The 26,192-nt window shown below is 40.3% G+C and overlaps 1 protein-coding gene and 1 long non-coding RNA gene across 8 annotated transcripts in view; both read right to left on the bottom strand.

The window, feature by feature from the left end:
- Positions 1 to 4,342: 4,342 nt before the first annotated feature.
- Positions 4,343 to 26,192, bottom strand: part of LOC126926286 (L-allo-threonine aldolase) — a 50,738-nt gene continuing 28,888 nt past the window's right edge. For all 4 annotated transcript variants that reach the window (XM_050742571.1, XM_050742569.1, XM_050742570.1 and 1 more), the window contains exon 6: positions 4,343 to 4,868. In XM_050742571.1, coding sequence (XP_050598528.1) covers positions 4,402 to 4,868 — 467 coding nt within the window. In that variant the 3' untranslated portion in view covers positions 4,343 to 4,401. The remainder of the gene's footprint in view (positions 4,869 to 26,192) is intronic.
- LOC126926301 (uncharacterized) lies at positions 14,653 to 25,944 on the bottom strand. 4 transcript variants are annotated; one of them, XR_007714469.1, is made up of 5 exons: positions 25,759 to 25,944; positions 25,300 to 25,623; positions 15,883 to 16,523; positions 14,997 to 15,175; positions 14,738 to 14,861 (listed from the first exon to the last, which is right to left on the bottom strand). It is a non-coding gene; the product is annotated as an uncharacterized LOC126926301 (long non-coding RNA). The 4 variants fall into 4 exon arrangements; XR_007714471.1 differs by lacking the exon at positions 14,997 to 15,175 and having other exon boundaries at positions 14,653 to 14,801; positions 15,644 to 16,523; XR_007714468.1 differs by lacking the exon at positions 14,997 to 15,175 and having other exon boundaries at positions 15,704 to 16,523.

The raw sequence follows: 26,192 nt of genomic DNA, 5'->3' as shown, positions 1-26,192 counted from the left end.
TTTCTGAATATCTTGTGTGAACTTGTGTGATTTTGTGGTTGTATTCAATCTATATTTTCTGAGCCAGAAAATTAATTTCGGTTATGAAAGACCACACCCATTTAACAGTTTTTTTATTACTAGATTTCAGGGCCAGTGTTAGGCAACACAGAGATTGTACAGGTTCTACGGGAGGATGTATCCGAGGTCACTCGTTTGGGGCGTCGATAACCTTGTCCTCCTTGGCCAGTTCCATCAGCTTCTCCAGAGAAAACTGGCGCGCTCTGCCTCCTTGTACTTCACCGTTTGCTAACATCCTGAAAAGAAAATAATGTTTCACTAAGAACTGATGGAAATGGAGATCACGACCCATCGGTTAAGAATTCCGATTTTAGAAATTACAATTAAAAGTGGTCCAGTTATTTGCTTACATACCGTTTGGTATTTTCACCAACTGGTCTATCCGATATTTTGAACACCGTCGAATTATCATAAGGTCATAGTCGATCAGAGAAAACGTCATCAGGATCTCATCTCATGCAAAATGTGGTCTACCCACTCGGCCAGTGCCTCCAGGTTCGCCAGTTTTACGATCTGGTCCAGCAATTTCTCCACTTTACACTCCAAAGATACGATAGTCCTTGATTGCTTCATTTTCGTACCTCGTGTTTGCCATTTGAACGGTGGTTTCGTGTCCTATAAAATTCCAATCTTTCTTGGAATAAATTGAGTATGTATACATATATAAATATGCTTACTTGCTCAATGGCACACCACTTGCCTTCTTAATTCATTGTGATGAATTACATCGTGTTCCAAGGTACATCTAGTAGAAAGTTTAGAATTTTATTCGCCCATTCACGCGAATGTATCAGGGGTTACCTGTCTCAGCCAACTTCTTTACACTAGTGTAGGAAAATGATATAGTGCTAACGATATAGTGATAACGATATGATTGTTACAATATCGTTCGAAGCTCCGTCAATCTATGTTTACGCAATCACTATTCGTCACTAACTGACTTCGTTACAATGGTTTTTTTAAATACGCTGAAAACACTCCATGACAACGCTGGCAACACACACCCAATCTCTCCCAGACAATCCGTCCACGATACTACACTACATTCCTACACTAGCTACGTATTGTGGGTATCGCGTGGTTCCATTTGATCGACGAGTGTCAATATGAGGATAGATGGAAATTTGTTATAGCTATCTGAAAGAAAGATCGTCGTCTACGTGGTTATAGCCAGGCAAAATACTCCTAATCTAACTATTAGGTTGTCCGAAAAGTTTCTTTCGTTTCATAATAGATGAAGAACAATTTCTGTTTTATATTATTTTATTGGGTTAGGTATGATTCCTTTCGTTATATTTCTATTGTTATGTTCGTGCATAATTCAATAAACTAATATAAAATAAAAAACATTGTGCATCTATTATTTCCTTATACAACGAAAGAAACTTTTTCTAACCTAATATTAGGTGGTCCGAAAAATGTCTTTCTTTCGCAAACATGTTTTCTACGACAATGCACCTTCATACACACGTGAAACCAAGTCTGTGAAATGTGGCGGTGTTTATCTCAACAGAACAAAATGGATCGTACGTAATTCGACAAAATAATATGAGGTGTTATATGTGTTGCCATCCGTGATAGATGTAGTTGCTGGGCCTCGTTTGGAGTAATTGTCGCTCGGGGCTGTAGATGTCACTGCTGGGGTACTGCTGATTTGTCCTCCGTTTTTTGGTGCGTGGAAGAAAAATCGGACTCCGGTCGCGAGGATTCGAATCCGGGTTCCGAACGTTCGTAACCTAAGGCGCTGCCGTCGTCCGATACTAGTTATGTCGAGTGGTGGTATTTGGCTTGTCAAGTGCCGCCACAAATGTAAAGCAAAAAACATAATACGTCTATTATTTCCTAATAAAACAAAAGAAACTTAACCTAATACTAAGTTGTGCGAAAGATGTCCCTCTTCCGCAAACGTGGTTTCTACGACTATGCACCTTCATACAGACGTAAAACGAAGTCTGTGAAAAGTCGCGGCGTTTATCTCAACAGAACAAAATGGGTCGTACATAATTCGACAAAATAATATAAAGCAAAAAACATCGTATGTCTATTATTTCCTTATACAACGAAAGAAACTTTTTCTAATCTAATGTAGTTATTGAGTTATTGAAAAGATAATATACGTTTTCCGTCACGTTCCAAATTATAAAGTTATATCTTATTATTTATTATCCGCATAAAATCGACAATTCTCTCTATTACAGGATTACAAACAGCATTTAAATTTGCATGATTTTACATGCTGTCATCGCCATTTAATCTCGATTCTCTTATATTAGAGTAGATTCTCTTATATTAGAATAAATTTGCATACAAAATCCGAGACAGTCGGCAAAGCAAAGGCTAAGTTAATCGAAGCCGATGATTTCCATAACTCGATTTTTGACGTAATTGACCAAGGAGACACTCAATGTCGATCTTATCGGCCGATGATCGGCAATTTGTCCGGCAAATGGAATTCACCTGACATCGTAAATTACATCGAACAGTACCAGAAGTTTGTCACAGCGATGTCAGATAGGTTAGCGATAAAAGCAGCGGCATCGCGTATTTCTGTAAAATATACCCGTCATTCGTATTTATATTTAGCAATTTATTCACCAGCCAGAATGGTGAGTCAATTTTTTCAACTTTTGGGTAGGTGAAAGGAAATACACGACGAAATTTGTTCGCACCTTGTTTGTCAACGGAGACATAATTAAAATATAAGATTAAAGCGGAGATGGCTAAAATCTGATAAGTTTTGATTCACCTTGAGGTGCGCTAATTTTCTGAAGGAAACCTTGACTTTTCCACGCGAGGAAATTCGGTTTCATATTTTTATATAGCCTTGATAAACGATAGCTTCTCGTATAAGAGCGACGAGGATAGACGATAATTTCTTCTTTGCTTCGCTGTCGACATTTACAAATTACAGACGATAGTAATTGGTCGATGGGAAATTCTGGGAAGAAAAGCTCACAACCTCGTAGGACAACGCGATGGAGGGGGATGGAGGTCAGGCGGCCTAGAGCCGCTCCATCGCCGTCCCATCGGACCACGACTAGAAGAGAGGATAGCGCAAGGGGCAATGGCTCCCTCTAACGCCGAATTCAACAATCGGAGAACAATCGGAGAACTGGCTCGAACAAGAGGTCGCGGGAAGGGGGTGCAACTAAAGACAATTCATAAGAGATTCTTGGACTCCTGTCATACGCGTAGGATGGGCATCGTGGAGTTTCAGTCGGTAAGAGTCTGCTGTTACCGATTATTAGCAGCAGCGGAGTGTCCATGAGGATTTCTCCACGTACAAGAAAAAAAATATATATAGTTTGTTTGTGAAGAGCTGCCGAATTCGAATAGGACAGAATTTTTGGAAAGATATATTCGAAGGATGTTTTGGTAGGAGACGTCAATTTCTCCCGTGAAAACATGGAGAGTAAAAGCCACGAGGAGATTAGAATTTAGCTCGAGAATAAATCAAATCGCAGCTTAGTTTGTAATACAAATAATTGTTCACAGCAGCGGCTGAATTCCGTTGGCACCTTTAGTACTTTAAATTTGAAATAAAGAAATGAAATAGAATAAAAAAATTTATTTCAATGCTTAACCATCTTGTAACGAGATCGTAACGTAAAAATTGTTGGTGGCAAAAGGTAGAATTCCCACGTCTCACGAGAATTCTTCGGCCGGCTGGCGATCTAACAACAATTTAACGATCATTGTTTCTCTTGGGGAAGGGTCAATGTTCACCAGGCATCCTACCCGCCTCGGTATAATCAGCTGGGCGATATGGCGTCTCAGCAATTGGTCCGCTAGATCGCGCACACTTGGCAGACGGGCCTTTCTGACCCGTGGTGCCATCTTCGCAATCTTCCGCGGCACCAACCGAATCGAACTGAGTAGGTTTGATGCGTTTCTATCCCTCAGTCGGTCAAAGAGACGGTGTAACCCGTTGCGTTTTGTTGCAAACGAAGGTCTCTGTCTCAGAGCATTTTCGAAATGTGCTAGTACGGCGATGAGCATATCTGGTGCCAAATTTTTGACCTTCGGATAGCACGCCATGGGCTGCGCAAATCTCCCAACTGAGCGTTTTACATTCCTTAAAACGAATGACAAAATCTTTGGAAAACAGAATATAATGAAGTATCTGCTTCTAAAGCGCGTAGGCCAAATAATAGGGAATTTCTGTTTTCCGATTTATTCTTTTAGATATTTTTCTCAGATTAGATTTGATCGATTTGGAGAATCATTTATCATGAGGAGAAGAGGGGACTGATTGAAAAAGGTTTGATATAACAAAAAGGAATTATGCGTATCCCAATAAATATATTTTAAATAACAATTAGGCACCCTTGATTACAATGATTAGAATTTAGGATCTAACTTTTTAATAACGGATGTAACCTTTTTAATAGCTAACATCAAATCGTCGTCTGTAATTTCGAAAGAAAATACAAACCTGATAAGTGAATCGGTCAATCCCAGACACTTGACGACAACGTGTTCGTTCTCGGCATCATCAAATTCTAGCAAACAATGAATGAACTTCGTTGCGTCAATGGTATCAGATTCGATGTTAAGGAAAACAATATTTGTATGTACAGTATTCAAATCAATCGAAAATATAGACGACTGGATTTCATTTAGCGCAGATGCAAAAGCGTAAGCCCTTCTATGATCATGAACTAATCTGGGGATATTTTCAAGAGCCACAAGCCCAGCTGCAGCAAGAATACCAACTTGTCTCATATCCCCACCAAGTACTTTCCTGATTCTTCTTGCACTAGTGATAAAATCTTTACTTCCACACAGAACAGAACCTACAGGAGCACCTGAAGTAAAATGAATATGTTTTAAATTAAAAATAGCTTTACGATTTTGTCTATAATTTTGTCAATCTTAATGCAGTAATATTTAATATAATCTCATTATAATATGATATAATGTAATATAATCTCAATTTTCGTTTGTGATATGTGATGTATTTCATGCATGTGATGTTGTTATGTATTTTTACTAATCTTGGTGCTCTGGTCACTAGTGACCGCCACTGCGCCACGGCCAAGTTGAGTGCCACTCACCAGTGACACTCATGACATTCAACGTGTTAATGAATGGATTTATTTACAGTAACACTGTAGTAATGACAATATAGTAATGTACAACTAAATCAACGAAATTTGAACAACTTCTGAGTGACAACAGCAGGAGGTCCATTACGGCTTCCGGGGGGGGGGGGGCGGTCTACGACCGATACTATCGTTCGGGTCCGTTCCCTCGTTGAGGAGGCCGAGCGACGGAAACAGGATAATCGCAAGTTGTAAGTTGAATTGTGAATCATCTATCTATGATGCTTAGATATATCATATTACCGTATTAAGTAACTATTTCTGGCTACATCGTATTATAATAAATAACTTGGTAGAGATTACTTGGATGCCATCACTCAGGGGATGAAGTTTGCAGATATGTGTAAAAAGAAAAGAGTGATCTTGTATGATGATCGCGTTGGATATTAAGAATGTTTTCAACACTCTCAGTTGGGATAGCGTTATTAATGAATTGGCCAGAAGGAAGCTGCCATGGAAGATTAGAAGATTGGTAAACAATTATCTGACAGAGAGGAGGGTTATCATTAGTAACTGTATCATTATTATAGTAACTGTTATCATTAGTTTGGTATTGTGCACCACAGGGTGCACCAGGGTGTACCACAGGGATCGATTCTCGGGCCATTCCTGTGGAATTTAGTTTATGACCAGCTATAAGGAGGTTGGATAACATGGTGTTTGTCAAGGCAATTGCTTTTGCAGATGATTTGGCGATTACTTGTGCTGTCAAGAAGAATGAGTGTGCGAGCGCTAATGTGAATGCTATGTTGAAAATTGTGTGCGATTGGTGCGCGACTGTGGGTCTTACGTTGGCGAGAGATAAGACTGAAATAATGTTCATTACCGGTATGCGTGTGCCTAGAGTTATTGGACTCAGTTTGGGTGACTCGGTTGCTAACTCGGTTGAAGTTATAAAATATTTAGGAGTCACAATTGATACCTACAGGAAATTTGATAAACATATTGAAACTGTGTGTGATAAAGCGGATATTATGACGGGAGTCCTTAGAGGTACTTTACCAAACGTTAATGGGCCGCCTAATTTGGCTCGTAGACTGTACTATAATGCATGGGAATCCATTGTGACGTATGGTGCACCAGTGTGAACTGGTGTTATTATAAATATAGACTTAGTGTATACGTATAGGTTAGGTTAATAAATTGGAATTTTTTGATAATAATATGGATTGATACGCCTAAGTATAGGTTGCTTAGAGTAAGAGAGGGTTAGATAATAATGGGAAAAGTTACATAAGGTTTACAAAATATTATGATAATAAGTAACAGTTATAAGTGTGCGGGGTAATATGCGGGGGCATTGCCATGAAGTCAAATTGTATGTTAGTGCACGAGCAAGAAATGGTATCGAATGAATGGGGAAATAGAAGTTATTGTAAACTGAACAAGAGTTGTGGGTGGGCAATGTTAGACTAAAATATGAGACTTAAAATATAAGTGTTACGCACGTGCTGTGTCGACATAGTGGCAGCGGAAGTAGTATGCGACTGACTTACCAAGGCATATGGTGGTATACACACGGTGACAGTTGAACTACTATATGTTGCACAACCAAAGAATTTCAGAGATGGATGAAGCGTGAGTACGTGTGAACTGAGTTGACCGTAATCCTCCGAGCAGGTCGGACCTCTCGGCCCTAAGGGATAAACAGGCGTAGGCCCTAACAGTGAGCGCGGCAAGCTATACAGTGCACAGTAGACAGTGAGAGAGCAAAAAAAAAAGAAAAACAAAAAGAGTGCTAAACAGTGAAAAAATAGTGATAACATCAACCACTCTACAAACAATATAAAAATAGAAGAAGAAAGGAATGAAATCGAAACCAAGGAGGCGGAATCCGCCATAAGCTCGACAAAAAAAGGAATCAAAAGAAAGATAGAAAAACAACAAATAATTAAAGATAGCAGCATAAGAACTGCTGCACAAAAGACGCGGAAACTCAATCCGCCTCCAAACCTGGTAACCAGGAACAAAATAAACTCAAAACAAGAAAATTTAAAAGGAGAAGAAAGCATTACAAAAAAAAAAAATAAAGACGGCTCATCACCTGCAAACCTACGACCCATAAGCCTCCCCAACATAAGCAAAGTATACGAAATGATCATAAACAACCCCCTAGCAGCCTTCTGCTCAAAAAATGAGATAATCCCGGAAAACCAATTCGGCTTCCGCCACAAACACTCCACAATCCACGCAATAAACAAACTTACGTCGGATATCTGCTGGGCACTTAACGCAAATCAACGAGTAGCCGCCTGCCTAATAGACATCGAAAAAGCCTTCGACACAGTCTGGATCCCAGGGCTCATTTATAAAATGATTAAAAAGAACTTCCCCGAATACCTAATCAAAATAGTATGGGACATGATAACAAACAAAACTTTCATAATGACCGACGGCTCGCACACTTCAAGCAAAGAATTCTCCATAGAGAACGGCCTGCAACAAGGAACAGTAAATTCCCCGCTACTCTTCAGCATCTACAATAACGACTTACTAAACCTCTTTAACCATAACACATCCACACATAAACGCTCCATAGCCTTCGCGGATGACCTAATCATCTACGTAACAGGCCGCAAAACCAAAACGATAAGAACAGAACTGCAAGAACTCTTTAACAAAATCAGCGATTACTATCATACATGGAAACTAAAAATTAACGCAAGCAAATGCGAAACCATACTATTCAGACCCATGACAAGCAAAATCGGCCCAGCAGAAAGGGAACAAGTCAGGAAATTCCGCCTAAAAGAAAAAGCAAATGAAGAGAACCTCATACCATACAAAAATTGCGTAAAATACCTAGGAATAAACATAGATGAAAAACTAAATTATAAGCAACACATCGAAATCCAACTCTCCAAAGCCAGCAAAGCTTTTTGGAATACAAAAAGGCTGTTTTATTCCAGACTTCTCAATAGCAAAGTAAAAATCATGTGCTACCAATCGCTAATAAGACCCATTATAACCTATGGCTGTCCAATATGGTACAACATACCAGCGTCAATAATGGAAAAACTTCGCATATTTGAAAGAAAATGCATCAGAGCTTGCCTGAGCATTTACAGATCTGAACACAGCGGATACAGAAAATACGTAAAAAACAAAAAAATATACGACTTAGCCAACATCCACCGCATCGACTGTCACATCCTAAAACTAACGAGAAATCACTTCTCGCAAGCCGCGAAGATCAAAGAAAACAGCCTAATCTTCGGCTGCTTATACCCAAACGACGCATACTTCAAAAACACAGTTCGCTGTTGAGTGCCGAAGCGTACAGACGTGTCTCTAGTGCCCAGTGAAGTTCGAAAGCAACACGTGTCACCCAACCGTCGAAAGTGAACACAACATGCTCCTATCCTTCCAAGTGTTTCCTATCCGCCAGAGAGAAGAAAAGCCTACGCAGCTAACCCCTACCCGAACCTTGCCTCATAGCCTCACGACTAGTTATTTATATTGAAATAGCTAGTTCGATGATGGCCCAGCATTCACCACCAGGCTCGCCCACGCAAACTTACAACTACCCCGCACTACTCCCCCCGTGGCAGAAGTGCAGCAGATCTCCACGCGCCAACGATGCCAATAAGGCGAAAAAACGTAAAATTGAATCACCAAATACAAACTCAAACCAACAGCAAACAACACAATTCAACACCCACAATAGGTTCGCAATACTAGAATCCTCAAACGACGCCATGGAAATCGCAGGCCCGCCACCAAACCAACAAGCACAGAGAAGCCCCCCTCCCCCACCAATATTTGTTAATGATGTCATCGACATCCAGACAATGACCAAGTCCTTAGAGAGAGATATCTCCAAGGAGGACTATAACCTGAAGATAACCAACAATCAAGTAAAAATCCTGCCGACGAATCCAGAAGCTTACAGGAAGCTCACCAAGACACTCAGGGCCCTGAACGCCAACTTCCACACCTACCAACTCAAAGAAGAAAGACCTTTTCGGGTGGTGCTACGAAACATCCACCACTCCGCAGACATCGACGAACTAAAAATAGAACTATCGAAACTCGGCCACGAAGTCACCAATGTCAGCAACATAAGGCATAGAGTCACAAAAGACCCAATATCCCTATTTTTCATCGATTTAAAACAGAAACCAAACAACAAGGAAATCTACAATATCAGTCGCCTAATGAACGCCATCGTTAAATTCGAACCACCGCAAACCAAAAAGGAGATAGTCCAATGCAAAAGGTGCCAAAGATATGGGCACACGCAGAAATACTGCAACCACACCTTCCGCTGCGTCAAATGTGCAGGTACACACCCCACCGACCAGTGCAGGAAATCACCGGAAACCCCAGCGAAGTGCATCCACTGTCAAGGTGATCATCCTGCCAACTACAAAGGCTGCTCAGCCTACAAAACTCTGTACTCAAGCAAATACCCCAAACTTAGAACAAAAGAGGAAAATTACCAAACACCCAGCTCGCCGAAATCCACCGTTATCCCAATCCCCCCAACCAATCAAACACCCAGCCCTATCAAACTCACCACTCCCTCAAACTCCTATGCCCAAGCGGTACAAGGCACTCAAAATACACCAAATAGCCACAGGGATCCTCCCCAAAATAGTGCCCCCACCTCACCTAACACAGACAACGTCTCTAGACTTGAAAAGCTAATAGAGAAACAATCAGAGCAAATAAACAATTTGCTATCGCTATTAACACTCATCATGGATAAATTAATACGCCCAGACACAAAATAAAACCAAGACGCATAGCTCTGTGGAACGCCAATGGTCTAGCGCAACGCAAACTTGAGCTAGAACTCTTCCTAAAACACCAGCTAATCGACATAATGCTCATATCTGAAACCCACTTCACCGACAAAAACTACCTGAACATAAACGGATACAAGTTCTACCATACCCAACACCCCAGAGGAAAGGCCCACGGCGGCACCGGAATCATAATCAAAGCAAACATCAAGCACTACGAACTTCCACCATTCCAGAAAGACTACCTCCAAGCAACAAACGTAGCAATAGAAGACTATCATGGTACAATCACCACCTCAGCTGTATACTGCCCTCCCAGACACTCCATCACCAAAGAAGACTTCGACCACTTCCTGGACACCCTGGGCAACAGATACATAGCCGGAGGAGACTACAACGCTAAACACACCCAATGGGGTAGCAGACTGGTTACAGTAAGAGGCAAAAACCTCCTCAACAGCATAATAACCAACAACCTCAACTACCTTACCACATACGAACCCACACACTGGCCCACCGAACATTCCCAATAGAATCCGGCATACCGCAAGGTAGTGTCCTCGGACCCCTACTATTCTCCATCTACACTGCCGACTTACCCATATCAAACAAGGTAACAATAGCAACATTTGCCGACGACACAGCACTATTAGCTACCCACGCAGACCCGGCAATTGCCTCATCCACTCTCCAGCGAAGTCCCGACTCCATGGAAAAGTGGTTCCAAAAATGGGGTTTTAAAATAAACGAAAAAAAATCCTCCCATGTAACCTTCACGCTCCGAAAACAAACCTGCCCCCAGGTCACCATTAACAACACAATAATCCCAAGCAAGGACTCCGTAAGATACCTGGGCATGACCCTGGACAGGAGGCTAACTTGGAAAAAACATATCTCGGAAAAAACAAAGCAACTAAAGAAAAAACTAAGAAAATTCTATTGGCTCACGGGCCGACGCTCCAAACTAAACATACAGAACAAAATAACCCTCTACAAGGCCGTAATAAAACCTGTCTGGACCTACGGAATCCAACTATGGGGAACAGCAAGTAACTCCAACATTGAAATACTCCAACGCTTCCAATCGAAAACGCTAAGATCCCTATTAAATGCACCCTGGTATGTTACCAACGAAACAATCCACCGAGACCTCAAGATACCTACAGTCAAAGATGAAATACACAAGTCCAGAAGCAGATATAACACAAGAGTCAACAACCACCACAACCCACTAGTCACCCAATTACTGGACACGACGGACCAGATCCGTAGACTAAAAAGAAAATACCCACTAGATTAAATCCATAGTCCTACTAGAATCAACAATATAAAGCTATTATAATCCATGTCATTGTATCACGCCAAATTAAGTTACTGAAAATTCTCAACGAAAATTGATTGTAAATATTCTAATAAATAAAAAAAAAAAAACTTCAAAAACACTCTGTTAACAGGCTACATCCCCCCCGAAGCCTTTCTATACCTAGACGAAAGAAACTATCTCCAAGACCAAAACAACATACCCATAATTTATCATATGCAAAGGAAAATAGGAATGAAATCTATTCAATACGAGGAAAACCTAGATGGCCGCACGGCAGACACTAGGTGGAGATACGACATGGCCCTCCCCCAAAAGGATACAGAAGACAAACACAGAAAAAACACAAAAAAATATTGGTGGATACGGAACCCATAACAAAAAACAACAAGATAAAGAACCACAAAACGGCAACGCCCACTGAATTAAGTGTAAATATGTAAATATGTAAATAGATATACGAATACTATACTAATCCCACAGAACACCCCTCCCCTCCCCTCCCAGCCCATCCCCTCCCATCCCTCCCCTAATAGGCTAGCGAACTGTCCTGTTTTTGCGTCCAGGCTTTCAGGACATAAATTAAAACGTCGCACATAAGCTCAGCGCAACAGCGGCTTAAATTTAACTAACTATAATAGGCGTAAAAAAAAAAAAAAATGTTATAATGCACGGCTACGTCGTACCGTCGCGTATCGGTACTTTTGCCTGTACCACCCTACAATTAGAATTCAGCGTTTATTCTGGAAAAAAACCATGTAAAAACAAATATGTAAAAATCCTGGAATTAATAAACAAAGTTAAAAAAAAAAAAGTACGTGTGAACTTTATATTATATGTACTTGGATTTTGTGTTCGCGAGATCGATTCCCGGCGGCCGTCATTTTGTTGGCGGTGTGTCGGTGAATCATGAACCATGAATCTACGAGAGTGGCGATCCGTGGTGTGGATATGTTATTCATGGAGACGTCACAAAGATAGAAATATAATATACAGACCTCACAAAGGATATAACCTAGCAAACGCGAGGATGGCACCCCGCTGGGGGTAGCCACCAACATGTTAATATAGCTGCTAAAAAATTCGACCTAATGTCCAAATAATGTGAATTATTGAATAATTATTATTAGTTGGCCCCGTTTGTCAGTTAGAATTCAAACAATAGCTGGCTCAAGTTTTTTGTTAGAATTTCGAATTGTTAAACACGTCCGGACACACTGTTGTTTACGCCGTTTAAGTTAAATAAAAATTTAAAACTCAAAAAAATTATAGAAGTGTCAATCTTTGTAAAACCGGAATCACCCCAGCGGCCTGCCCGTTCATCAGCGAAGGCCAACGTCAGGTGAGTCAACTTTTGATTAATATTAATAATTAATAATTAAATAATAAATAATATTAATAATTAATATAATTCGTCATTAATTCTGCCAATAATAATTGTTTATAATATAATTGTTTATTCCAAACAATCCTCCCCCGTGCTAGTATTCCTGCACATAGCAGGTTAGCCGAAACGTGGAGATTGTTGACCAGTGGCCTAAACTCTAATTAACGCTACTTAATTTAACGACAAATATCTAATTGAAACAGTTCTTAGACTGTTTCTGGTGGCAGCGACTACTATATTGTTTGAAATTTTCTCGTTCAAGTAAAACAATTTCAAAATTTAAATAGCGAAACGTAATAATATATATATAGATATAAAATTTTGGTGGTCACAATAATGGACAAATTGTGAATAACAAGAAATAAATAAAAGAAAACCGAAACAGAAAATGTCGTTAAGAAGAATTTTTGGTTTAAGAAGCTACGCGAAGTTTGCTGGTGAGTGCCGAAGCGTGCAGACGTGTGTCCAGTGCCCCTGCGAAGTTCACTAAACAACACGTGACCATCCAGTTTGCTGGTGAGTGCCGAAACGTGCAGACGTGTGTCCAGTGTCCTGTGAAGTTCACAAAACTCCATGTGACGCCCATCTGTCGAAAGCGAATCCAACAAACCTAGCTAAGGGTTAACAGCCTCTCGACTAGTTCTTTCATACTGAATTAACTAGTTCGATGATGGCTCTAACATTCCAAACAGGCTCTCCGGAGCTAAATTATAACACCGCCGTTTTTCCTCCCCCATAGCAAGGGGGCAACACATCTCTCCTGGTAAACGATCATCACTCGAAAAAACGCAAGCTGGAACCAATCAAGACAAATGTGAATAAGACTCAAGCTAAACCACCAGCCAGCCGGGTGAACACCTTCAATAGATTCTCAATACTGGAGACTACGGAAGAATCCATGAATACAACCGAAACGGTAAATAATCTCCATACCCAAAGAATTCCCCCTCCCACGCCAATATTCCTTGACGACGTAATCGACATACAGTCAATGATAAGGACCATTGAAAAAGACATCAGCAAAGAGGACTACAAGTTAAAAATTAACAACAACCACGTGAAAGTTCTGCCGACCCACCCAGACGCCTACAGAAAGTAAACTAAGTTGCTAAAAACTTTGAGCGCAAAATTCCACACATATCAGCTCAAGCAAGAAAGACCTTTTCGTGTGGTGCTATGCAATGTCCACCACTCAGTCGATCTAGACGAACTAAAGTTCGAACTTCAAATACTTGGCCACGAGGTAACCAACATCAGCAACATTAGACATAGAGTCACAAAAATCCCCTATCGCTATTCTTCGTAGATTTAAAACAAAAAGCAAATAACAAAGAAATCTACGACGTCAACCGGCTGATGAACTCCATAGTTAAGTTCGAGCCACCTCTTGTAAAGAAAGAAATAGTACAATGCAAAAGGTGCCAAAGGTACAGTCACACACAGAAATACTGCAATCATAACTTCCGGTGCGTAAAATGTGCAGGTAGACACCCCACTGACCAATGCACTAAATCCCCAGAAAACCCCGCGAAGTACATCCACTGTCAAGGAGAGCATCCTACGAACTATAAAGGATGCTTAGCCTATAAAACACTGCATAATATTAAGTATCCAAAATTGAGACCCAAGGAGATAACCAACCAAGAAACTAGACCCCAAAAATTCTCCACACCATCAAATTCTGTTCCGCCTGTGTAGGCGACTTAAACGGACGTGCGAAACAGTGCTCCAGTGAAAGTGCGGCAAGAGGGAAGAGAAAAATATTTAATTCAGGAGAAACATACTTTATAAATAGAGCTACAGACTCTACATATGCAGAAAAAAAGCACAACATGGAAATATTACAAGCCAATGACGGGATCAATGAACCAACACACCACTAAGAAAGCTTCATAAAAAAACGCTAAGTAACCTTGTTCGCAAGCGGAAGGAAAACCGAAACACTAGAAAAAAAACAATGGCTGCAGGATATCAAACTGCATAATTCATTTAGCGCACTGCCAGAAGAGACAGCAACGGACCCAACGGAAAGTCCGACAACCCGCATCGCTAAACCAGCACCAATATACATAGATGCGAAAATAATAGACCCCCTCATTGAACTGCTAAACAACACGGCAGGGAAAGATAACTATGTTATCAAACAGAGAAGTAGACCAGGTGAAAGTGCAAACCAATAACTCAGATATTCTCAGAAAAGTAACAAGATCGCTAAAGGATAAAAATGCAGGGTATCACACCTACAAGCTCAAATCCGATAAAAGCCGCAAAATAGTAATCACGGGATTACACCAGGTGAAAGTGCAAACCAACACCTAAGATATGCTCAGAAAAGCAACAAGATCGCTAAAGGATAAAAATGCAAGGTATCACACCTACAAGCTCAAATCCGATAAAAGCCGCAAAATAGTAATCATGGGATTACACCCAAAAACAAACACCGACAAAATAATCGAAGAACAAGCAAAAATCGGACATCAGGTAAGGTATATGAACAACTTAGCCAAATACGATACTAAACAACCATTACCGCTATTTCTAGTCGAACTAGAACCTAGAAATAATAACAAAGACATATAGAATATAACAAAATTACTAAACACAATACTAAAAGTGGAGCGACCTAGACATGAAAAAGATATCCATCAATGCAGAAAAAAAACAATGGCTGCAGGATATCAAACTGCATAATTCATTTAGCGCACTGCCAGAAGAGACAGCAACGGACCCAACGGAAAGTCCGACAACCCGCATCGCTAAACCAGCACCAATATACATAGATGCGAAAATAATAGACCCCCTCATTGAACTGCTAAACAACACGGCAGGGAAAGATAACTATGTTATCAAACAGAGAAGTAGACCAGGTGAAAGTGCAAACCAATAACTCAGATATTCTCAGAAAAGTAACAAGATCGCTAAAGGATGAAAATGCGGGGTATCACACCTACAAGCTCAAATCCGATAAAAGGCGCAAAATAGTAATCACGGGATTACACCAGGTGAAAGTGCAAACCAACACCTAAGATATGCTCAGAAAAGTAACAAGATCGCTAAAGGATAAAAATGCAAGGTATCACACCTACAAGCTCAAATCCGATAAAAGCCGCAAAATAGTAATCATGGGATTACACCCAAAAACAAACACCGACAAAATAATCGAAGCACTAGCAAAAATCGGACATCAGGTAAGGTATATGAACAACTTAGCCAAATATGATACTAAACAACCATTACCGCTATTTCTAGACGAACTAGAACCTAGAAATAATAACAAAGACATATAGGATATAACAAAATTACTAAACACAATAGTAAAAGTGGAGCGACCTAGACATGAAAAAGATATCCATCAATGCAGAAAAAAAACAATGGCTGCAGGATATCAAACTGCATAATTCATTTAGCGCACTGCCAGAAGAGACAGCAACGGACCCAACGGAAAGTCCGACAACCCGCATCGCTAAACCAGCACCAATATACATAGATGCGAAAATAATAGACCCCCTCATTGAACTGCTAAACAACACGGCAGGGAAAGATAACTATGTTATCAAACAGAGAAGTAGACCAGGTGAAAGTGCAAACCAATAACTCAGATATTCTCAGAAAAGTAACAAGATCGCTAAAGGATAAAAATGCGGGGTATCACACCTACAAGCTCAAATCCGATAAAAGCCGCAAAATAGTAATCATGGGATTACACCCAAAAACAAACACCGACAAAATAATCGAAGAACTAGCAAAAATCGGACATCAGGTAAGGTATATGAACAACTTAGCCAAATATGATATTAAACAACCATTACAGCTATTTCTAGTCGAACTAGAACCTAGAAATAACAACAAAGACATATAGGATATAACAAAATTACTAAACACAATAGTAAAAGTGGAGCGACCTAGACATGAAAAAGATATCCATCAATGCATAATGTGTCAGCAATACAGCCACACAAAAAATTATTGCAATAGAAGCCCGGCATGTGTTAAATGTGCAAAAAACCATTTAACAATACACTGCCCATCCACCGCAAAAATAGAGGAAGTTAGATGTTATAACTGTAACGGAAATCACCCAGCAAGCTAAAATTCTTAGAACGATAGTAAACGCACCATGGTACGTTCGAAATGATGACATACGGAGGGACCTGGAAATCCCAACGGTCAAGGAAGAAATTATCAAATACTCAGAAAAATACAAATCAAGAATAGCATCACACCCAAACCGGCTAGCTGCGGAAAAATCTAAATATAGTTCAAATGATCCAATTAATCGAATATTGAAACTAGCCAATACATTTACGATAAGATCGATTTATTCTGTAATTTTATTTATTTTGTGTCAAGACATGTTTATGCATATAACGCAAACAAAGCATGTCAAATACCTAGGACTCCACTTAGAGACTCAACTCACATGGAAACTACACATCAAATCAATAGTAGAAAAAATAAAGAAAAGAAGGAGACAAATGCATTGGCTAACAAGCCGAAAATCCAATTTAAGCAGTGAAAATAAATTAAAAATATATTAAACGATCATAAAACCAATCTGGACGTACGGAATACCACTATGGGGGACGGCAGCAATGAGCCATATAAACAAAATAGAGGTAATACAGGCTAAAATCCTCAGAACAATAGTAAACGGACCTTGGTACGTCAGAAACGAAGATATACGGAGGGACCTGGGAATCCCAATGATCAAGGAAGAAATTAGCAGATATTCCGAGAAATACAAATCAAGAATAGCAACACACCCAAACCGGCTAGCTGCGGAAACGTATAAAACCATAAACATGGACAGAAGACTAAAAAGGAAGCACCCAGCAGACCTTATAAAGGACATAACCTAACAAACAGGAGGATGGTACCCCGCTGGGGGTAGCCACCAATATGCCAATTTAACTGTTAAAAAATTCCACCTAATATCCTAAGGGGTCATTTAGTGGCCATAAAGAGAACATAGTTTGGCTCAGGATTAAAACTTTGGGGAAAATTTTTGCGAGCAATGCGGAATGACCGCTACACTGTGGAGAAATTAGGGGAGCATGAAAGGCCTATACACATCGACGACTGCCGATTTTATAAAACCTTAGGTCCTAAACGCCGAAAATGACGCATCCCACGACAGCGAAATTGAAGACAACAACATCTGAGGGCAGATGCTACTGCAGGATGGCTGAGTGTAGTGTCGTAAACAAAAAGACTTTAGAGATATCGGGTTAACCATATACAATATCGCGTGGGACTAGGCGCTGTCGGGTCCATCAATGTGTCGTCGGTCCTTCAACTGAATAGTTTCGTAGAAAAGGCCTACGTGACCCTGGCCACGGGTGTTTGCGGAACACATTCGTGGTGGTGCTAAGAAAAGACAAAAGTGATGCTAGAACAGTCAGGGTCAGTGAAAGAGACAGAGAGTGTGAATCAAGAAGTTGGGAGCCGAGTGTTGGACTAAGACGTACAACGATACTGTAATCAGTTTTCGTATTAGGTATTGCTTATTAAACTAAAACTAAACTTAACTACAAATAAAACATCTTTACTTGTCCTTGCTCTGGATCTATTTAAAATTCTACAATAATGCCATAAAAAAATGTGACATGTGTAGAATAATCCAGTAACATTTCGATACCTAGCACCTTTCACTATTGCTTTATTATACTCGAAATGTTCGGAAGTATAAGCAACATTCATTACGCTACAATACTTTTGCATAAACTAGAAATGCCAAAGTAAGAATCAGCAAACAAAACGACTGTAGATTAAGGAACAAGATAAACACAGTTTCATTATTACTTTATTTTCATTTTCATTATTACTTTAATCTTCTTCTTTTAGAAGTTCCTGTCTGCAATCATGATACACTTGTATATGTCTTATCGACATAACCGGAGCTCGCAGTTTTTAACCATGAAATGTCTCAAAGACTCAGAGCATAGCCTGCCGGTGTTCATCGGTTATATCACATGAGATTTGAAAGAGCGAGTAGTTATCAGGTATTTAACACAATCACTCAATAACTGATGACTGAGTGAAAGGAATGCAACAGCGTCGTTCGATAAGAAGAAAGACAGTTCCTAGTTTAGCGAGAAGTCACGAGGAACGTAATGAAGACAACTGTAAGGGAGATGGCATAAGCGGCGAGTGGGTCGATTGACGATTTAAATCATCAGGGGAGCTCGACTGAAATCTCTAAAGGGGATCTTACAAATCCCTGCAGCGAAGAACACCATTCCACGTGCAAGAATGTGAACATTCGCACTGTATAGACAAGTATTTCGAAATGCAGGAGAGACAGTGCTAGATCTATACGTAAAAAGTTGACGTTATAACACGATGGTAAATGTACAACAACCTGTTAACATATCAATGCAGAAAGGAGCATCATAAAACATTGGTGGAAAACGAAAACAGTAAAGTAACTTCACTGAATCGGAACAATTAAGAATACCGAATACAAGCAATGAAGGAAACGCGGTGCTCTGTAATCGTGTGAGCTGAAGGAATTGCCTGCGATATCTATCACTGCATCGATTTCAACGTCACAAACACCTACCCTTGGAAGGATTCAATGAATAATGAACTAATGAAACACGAACTAATCTAAATTTCGTGCTGTGTATTGTCGTGTTGAGGTTTTATTTAAGTAAAGTTCAACAGTGTTACAATACGCATCGTTAAATATTCTTCGTTTAGCCTAAACTGGTCTCTTGGCGTATCGTGCGGCCTCGACAAAATGTCCCTGATGAACAAGGCGTTTGAGAGAGTGATAATGAAAAAGAATGAGTGGAAAGTGGAAGGTGGCACAAATGATGCTCAACGTAGATTTCGTCGCGATAGTTCGACTGAGAATTCGTGGATAAGAGCAAAAGGCTACCTTCGCCTGGGTGAATGCAAGTATATGTTGGGGATTTTTCTTGACTTCAAGAAGACGTTGGTAACCTAGAATTGCCTAGGGTGATTGAGAAATTGAAGGAAATAAGGTGCTAGAGATTGCTCTGTGAAAAAGCTACTCTCGGCAGAGGACCTCGTATATGATCAGAATGAGAGGAGCTGTTTGGAAAAAAGTAGAGCGTGGGTATCCTCAAGAGTCCATCTGTCATCCATTCATCTGAAACCTGATGATGGATAGACTACCGTGGAACATACGCAGGTGGACATACGTTGCATATGTCGACGATAATTGTGTTGAATATCTAATAATCTAGTGCATACTATGCAGATGTAGGTTACCAAAGGAAAGCTAATCCTGCAAATCGACGATGAAGAAGGAGGAGGATTGACTCGAGGAAAGCGGTTGGCGTCATCTGGTGGCCCTGGTACATTGCGAAGATCCTAGCGGAGCAGCTACCCAGTCAGCTCCGCCCAATAAAATCAATAGATCTGGAAAAATTCCAGCGGTATGGAAGGTGGCGAGGGTGGTCTACTAGCGAAACCGGGAAAGGACCTGTTACTGCCGTCATCCTACACACCCATTAGTACCTTACCAGCATTGAGCAAGATCTGGAAACACACCTTTAAGGTGCCCATCGAAAGGAACGGGGGGCGGGGTCTCTGGAGACTTCTTCCATGTGGAACAGTTTGGATACAAAGAAAAGAGGAGCATGATTGAGACGGCCCTGGTAGAGTTTGCGGGATTGAGGATTCATGTAGGAAGCCTGGTGCGCGTTCGTGTCGCCCTGGACGTTAGAAATGCCTTCAACACATTAAGATGAAAGAAGATTATATAAGTAATCGACGCATTTCATTACATGACTACCTTTCGGACAGAAGAATTTTAGCTTATTGCGGCGACAGCATAGTCAGAAGAAATGTACACACAGGAGTTCGACAGGGGTCAACCGTGGACTCACTCCTGCGGAATAACGTTTACGATGGCCTGGACCATGTAAAGGACTTGGACGCCGTAGCTTTCGATGGCTTGGTCGTAGTTATGACAAAGAGAAAGCTGCAAGACATCGGCGATAGGTTTTGGGAAGCCACGAAGATCGTCACAGAATGGTACGCGGACACGGGCCTTCATCTAGCCCAAGGTAAGACTGAAACTATACTGTTGACAGGGAAGCGCGTCCCGAAAATGTACTTTTTTGTTCAAAATTTCAACACTAATACAATGAAATATTTGGGTGCTTTATTGGTCAACATTAGGAGGTATTCTCCTCATTTGGAGCAGGTGTGTGGCAAAGCAAAGGCGTTCGTTGACGCCATTAGAAACCTGTTGCCGAATGTAAACGGACCCACCAACTCCATTAGAAAGCTGTACTATGCGATTTGGGAGTCGGTGGTACTGTACGCTGCACCAATATGGGCATCTGCGCTGAGCTATCAAGAAAATAGCTGAGATAAAGTGTCACACGTGGCCCTATGCGTCGTGACGAGCAGTATGCCCATACATATTAACGCCAGACAGCGGGAGAAAAAATAACCATTTAAGAAGAGTTTTGCCGCACTCAGGAGACAAGGTACACAGGATAAACAAGAAGAATCTCTGATCGAGATCGGCCGGGTCAACTTTAATCAAGAGGCGGGGAATCGGTGGAAGATTGAATGTACCTTTTATAAAATTTCATCCAAATTTACTTTTGTCAAATTTGCACGTCGTTATTATTGCATTATCTGCTGTTGATAAATGATAAACATGTATGTGCACACAGTTCGTATATTGTTCGAACGACTTCTCATCCTATTTTTAAGGAATTAATGTATGTTCTAGAAATTAATACAAAGCAATCATAATGCATGCGTTAAAATTAAGGGGAATTAGTAAGTAATTCGTAATAATGTAATAAAGGAAGAATTATAAATAAACGCAAGATTGGTATCTATAAAAAATTCAATATATTTCATGATGGAATATATTCAATTTTCTATATGTGCCAATCTTGCGTTTATAAGGAAGACCAACACATTGAATTGGAAGTAACGTAAATCTACAATCAGTATATTCCTATGTTATATCGATGCGAAAAATCAATCTCTTAGTGGCAACACATTTTCCTAATGATATTATGGCGGATAGCTCACCGCTACTTAGCCTTACAATAATTTATCACTGAGCGAATGTTTGAAAAGTCGATATCAGACTCGCCGATCTGAAGATACCGACAATATGACTGTTTAAGGGTACGTGAGATATTGCATTGTTCGGAAAGTAATTTCGTTTGTTCCGTCTGAATGTCGCTAGTCGTATCTTTAAGCAACCAACTTCGTTCTAATCTATAGAATCATTACACGTTTTCACAAATAATACTTGAAACTTCATTTAAAAACAAAATTGATTTTGCATCTGGCAAGTCGAGTTTGTTTGTTTCGTCGTATTAAAAATGAAAAACCAAAGTGAGTGTTTTCATCCTTTGCTCTTCATCAGCGTAAAGACGTAAATGCAGTGCCAATAAGAAAAAGCAGAAATTAAAAGGTAATTTCGTCCTTAAAGATGTGCAACGTTCTAAGTCATAGTTCCGCCTGTGCAGCCGACCTAAACGGACGTGCGAGACAGTGCTCCAGTGAAAGTGCGGCAAGAGGGATGAGAAAGCAGCAAACTAATGTCCTTCGCCAAAAAACATGCAAATTCCACCAATAAAAATAGCCAACACAGGAGAAACATACTTTATAAATAGAGCTACAGATTCTACATATGTAGAGAAAAAAAACGATATTATGGAAACAACACAATCCGACGGGGAGCAAAACATACCAATACACCAGGAAGAAAGCTGGACGGTGGCAACTTCCAGCAAAAAAACAAAAGTAACCCTGTTCGCAAGCGGAAAGAAATTTGAAACACTAGAAAAAAAACAATGGCTGCAGGATATCAAACTGCATAATCCATTCAGCGCACTGCTAGAAGAGCCAGCAACGGACCCAACGGAAAGTCCGACAAACCGCATTCCCAAACCACCACCGATATACATAGATGCGAAAATAATTGACCCCCTCGTCGAACTACTAAACAACACTGCAGGGAAAGACAACTATGTTATCAAACAGATAAAAATAGACCAGGTGAAAGTGCAAACCAACACCCCAGAAATATTCAGAAAAGTGACAAGATCGCTAAAGGATAAAAATGCAGGGTATCACACCTACAAGCTCAAATCCGATAAAAGCTGCAAAATAGTAATCAGGGGATTACACCCGAAAGCAAACACCGACAAAATAATCGAAGAACTAGCAAAAATCGGACATCAGGTAAGGTATATGAACAACTTAGCCAAATATGGTACTAAACAACCATTACCGCTATTTCTAGTCGAACTAGAACCTAGAAATAATAACAAAGACATATAAGATATAACAAAATTACTAAACACAATAGTAAAAGTGGAGCGACCTAGACACGAAAAAGATATCCATCAATGCATAAGGTGTCAGCAATACAGCCACACAAAAAATTATTGCAATAGAAGCCCGGCATGTGTTAAATGTGCAAAAAACCATTCAACAATACACTGCCCATCCACCGCAAAAATAGAGGAAGTTAGATGCTATAACTGCAACGGCAACCACCCAGCCAGCTATAAAGGGTGTCCAGTGCCCTGTGAAGTTCACAAAACAATACGTGATGCCCCCGTGATGCACAATACTGTCGAAAGCAAAGCTAACAAACCTAGCTAAGTGTTCGCAAGCGTGCTAGTGAAAAATCCAACGCTACTAAAATCTGACTCGAATCACAACCATCCGACTAATTTTTTCATATTGAATTAACTAGATCGATGATGGCCCAATCATCCCAAACGGGCTCTACGGAGCTCAGTCACAACAACGCCGCTCTTCCTCCCCCGTGGCAAAGGGGCAATACACCCCTCTTTGCAAACGATCCGCACACAAAAAAACGCAAGCTGGAAGCTATCAAGATTAATGTGAGCAAGAGACAAACCAACCCACGAGCTAGCCAAGTGACCACCCACAACAGGTTCGCGATACTGGAGGCAACAGATGACGCTATGGACACAACCGTAGTGGTAAATACACAGCATACACAAAAAAACCCCCTCCACCGCCAATCTTCATTGACGATCTCATGGACATTCAATCAATGACAAAGACAATTCAAAAAAAAATCAGCAAGGAGGAATATAAATTGAAAATCAGCAACAACAGTGTATAAAGTAAACTACGTTGCTAAAAACTTTGAACGCAAAATTCCACACATATCAGCTCAAACAAGAAAGACCTTTTCGTGTGGTGCTACGTAATAACCACCACTCAGTCGATCTAGACTAACTAAAGTTCGAACTTCAAACACTTGGCCACGAGGTAACCAACATCAGCAACATTAGACATAGAGTCACAAAAATCCCCTATCGCTATTCTTCGTAGATTTAAAACAAAAAGCAAATAACAAAGAAATCTACAACGTCAACCGGCTGATGAACTCCATAGTTAAGTTCGAGCCACCTCTTGTAAAGAAAGAAATAGTACAATGCAAAAGGTGCCAAAGGTACAGTCACACGCAGAAATACTGCAATCATAACTTCCGGTGCGTAAAATGTGCAGGTAGTCACCCCACTGACCAATGCACTAAATCCCCAGAAAACCCCGCGAAGTACATCCACTGTCAAGGAGAGCATCCTACGAACTATAAAGGATGCTTAGCCTATAAAACACTGCATAATATTAAGTATCCAAAATTGAGACCCAAGGAGATAACCAACCAAGAAACTAGACCCCAAAAATTCTCCACACCATCAACTTCTGTTCCGCCTGTGTAGGCGACTTAAACGGACGTGCGAAACAGTGCTCCAGTGAAAGTGCGGCAAGAGGGAAGAGAAAAATATTTAATTCAGGAGAAACATACTTTATAAATAGAGACTCTACATATACAGACTCTACATACTCTACAGACTCTACAGACTCTACATATGCAGAAAAAAAGCACAACATGGAAATATTACAAGCCAATGACGGGATCAATGAACCAACACACCACTAAGAAAGCTTCATAAAAAAACGCTAAGTAACCCTGTTCGCAAGCGGAAGGAAAACCGAAACACTAGAAAAAAAACAATGGCTGCAGGATATCAAACTGCATAATTCATTTAGCGCACTGCCAGAAGAGACAGCAACGGACCCAACGGAAAGTCCGACAACCCGCATCGCTAAACCAGCACCAATATACATAGATGCGAAAATAATAGACCCCCTCATTGAACTGCTAAACAACACGGCAGGGAAAGATAACTATGTTATCAAACAGAGAAGTAGACCAGGTGAAAGTGCCAACCAATAACTCAGATATTCTCAGAAAAGTAACAAGATCGCTAAAGGATAAAAATGCAGGGTATCACACCTACAAGCTCAAATCCGATAAAAGCCGCAAAATAGTAATCACGGGATTACACCAGGTGAAAGTGCAAACCAACACCTAAGATATGCTCAGAAAAGCAACAAGATCGCTAAAGGATAAAAATGCAGGGTATCACACCTACAAGCTCAAATCCGATGAAAGCCGCAAAATAGTAATCATGGGATTACACCCAAAAACAAACACCGACAAAATAATCGAAGAACAAGCAAAAATCGGACATCAGGTAAGGTATATGAACAACTTAGCCAAATATGATACTAAACAACCATTACCGCTATTTCTAGTCGAACTAGAACCTAGAAACAATAACAAAGACATATAGAATATAACAAAATTACTAAACACAATAGTAAAAGTGGAGCGACCTAGACATGAAAAAGATATCCATCAATGCAGAAAAAAAACAATGGCTGCAGGATATCAAACTGCATAATTCATTTAGCGCACTGCCAGAAGAGACAGCAACGGACCCAACGGAAAGTCCGACAACCCGCATCGCTAAACCAGCACCAATATACATAGATGCGAAAATAATAGACCCCCTCATTGAACTGCTAAACAACACGGCAGGGAAAGATAACTATGTTATCAAACAGAGAAGTAGACCAGGTGAAAGTGCAAACCAATAACTCAGATATTCTCAGAAAAGTAACAAGATCGCTAAAGGATAAAAATGCAGGGTATCACACCTACAAGCTCAAATCCGATAAAAGCCGCAAAATAGTAATCACGGGATTACACCAGGTGAAAGTGCAAACCAACACCTAAGATATGCTCAGAAAAGCAACAAGATCGCTAAAGGATAAAAATGCAAGGTATCACACCTACAAGCTCAAATCCGATAAAAGCCGCAAAATAGTAATCATGGGATTACACCCAAAAACAAACACCGACAAAATAATCGAAGCACTAGCAAAAATCGGACATCAGGTAAGGTATATGAACAACTTAGCCAAATATGATACTAAACAACCATTACCGCTATTTCTAGACGAACTAGAACCTAGAAATAATAACAAAGACATATAGGATATAACAAAATTACTAAACACAATAGTAAAAGTGGAGCGACCTAGACATGAAAAAGATATCCATCAATGCATAAGGTGTCAGCAATACAGCCACACAAAAAATTATTGCAATAGAAGCCCGGCATGTGTTAAATGTGCAAAAAACCATTTAACAATACACTGCCCATCCACCGTAAAAATAGAGGAAGTTAGATGTTATAACTGTAACGGAAATCACCCAGCAAGCT

The sequence above is a fragment of the Bombus affinis genome, chromosome 17, assembly GCF_024516045.1.
Source record: "Bombus affinis isolate iyBomAffi1 chromosome 17, iyBomAffi1.2, whole genome shotgun sequence".
NCBI classification, from domain to species: Eukaryota; Metazoa; Arthropoda; class Insecta; order Hymenoptera; family Apidae; genus Bombus; species Bombus affinis.
Note: the sequence above shows the minus strand (reverse complement) of the source record. Positions and strands in the feature narration are given on the sequence as shown.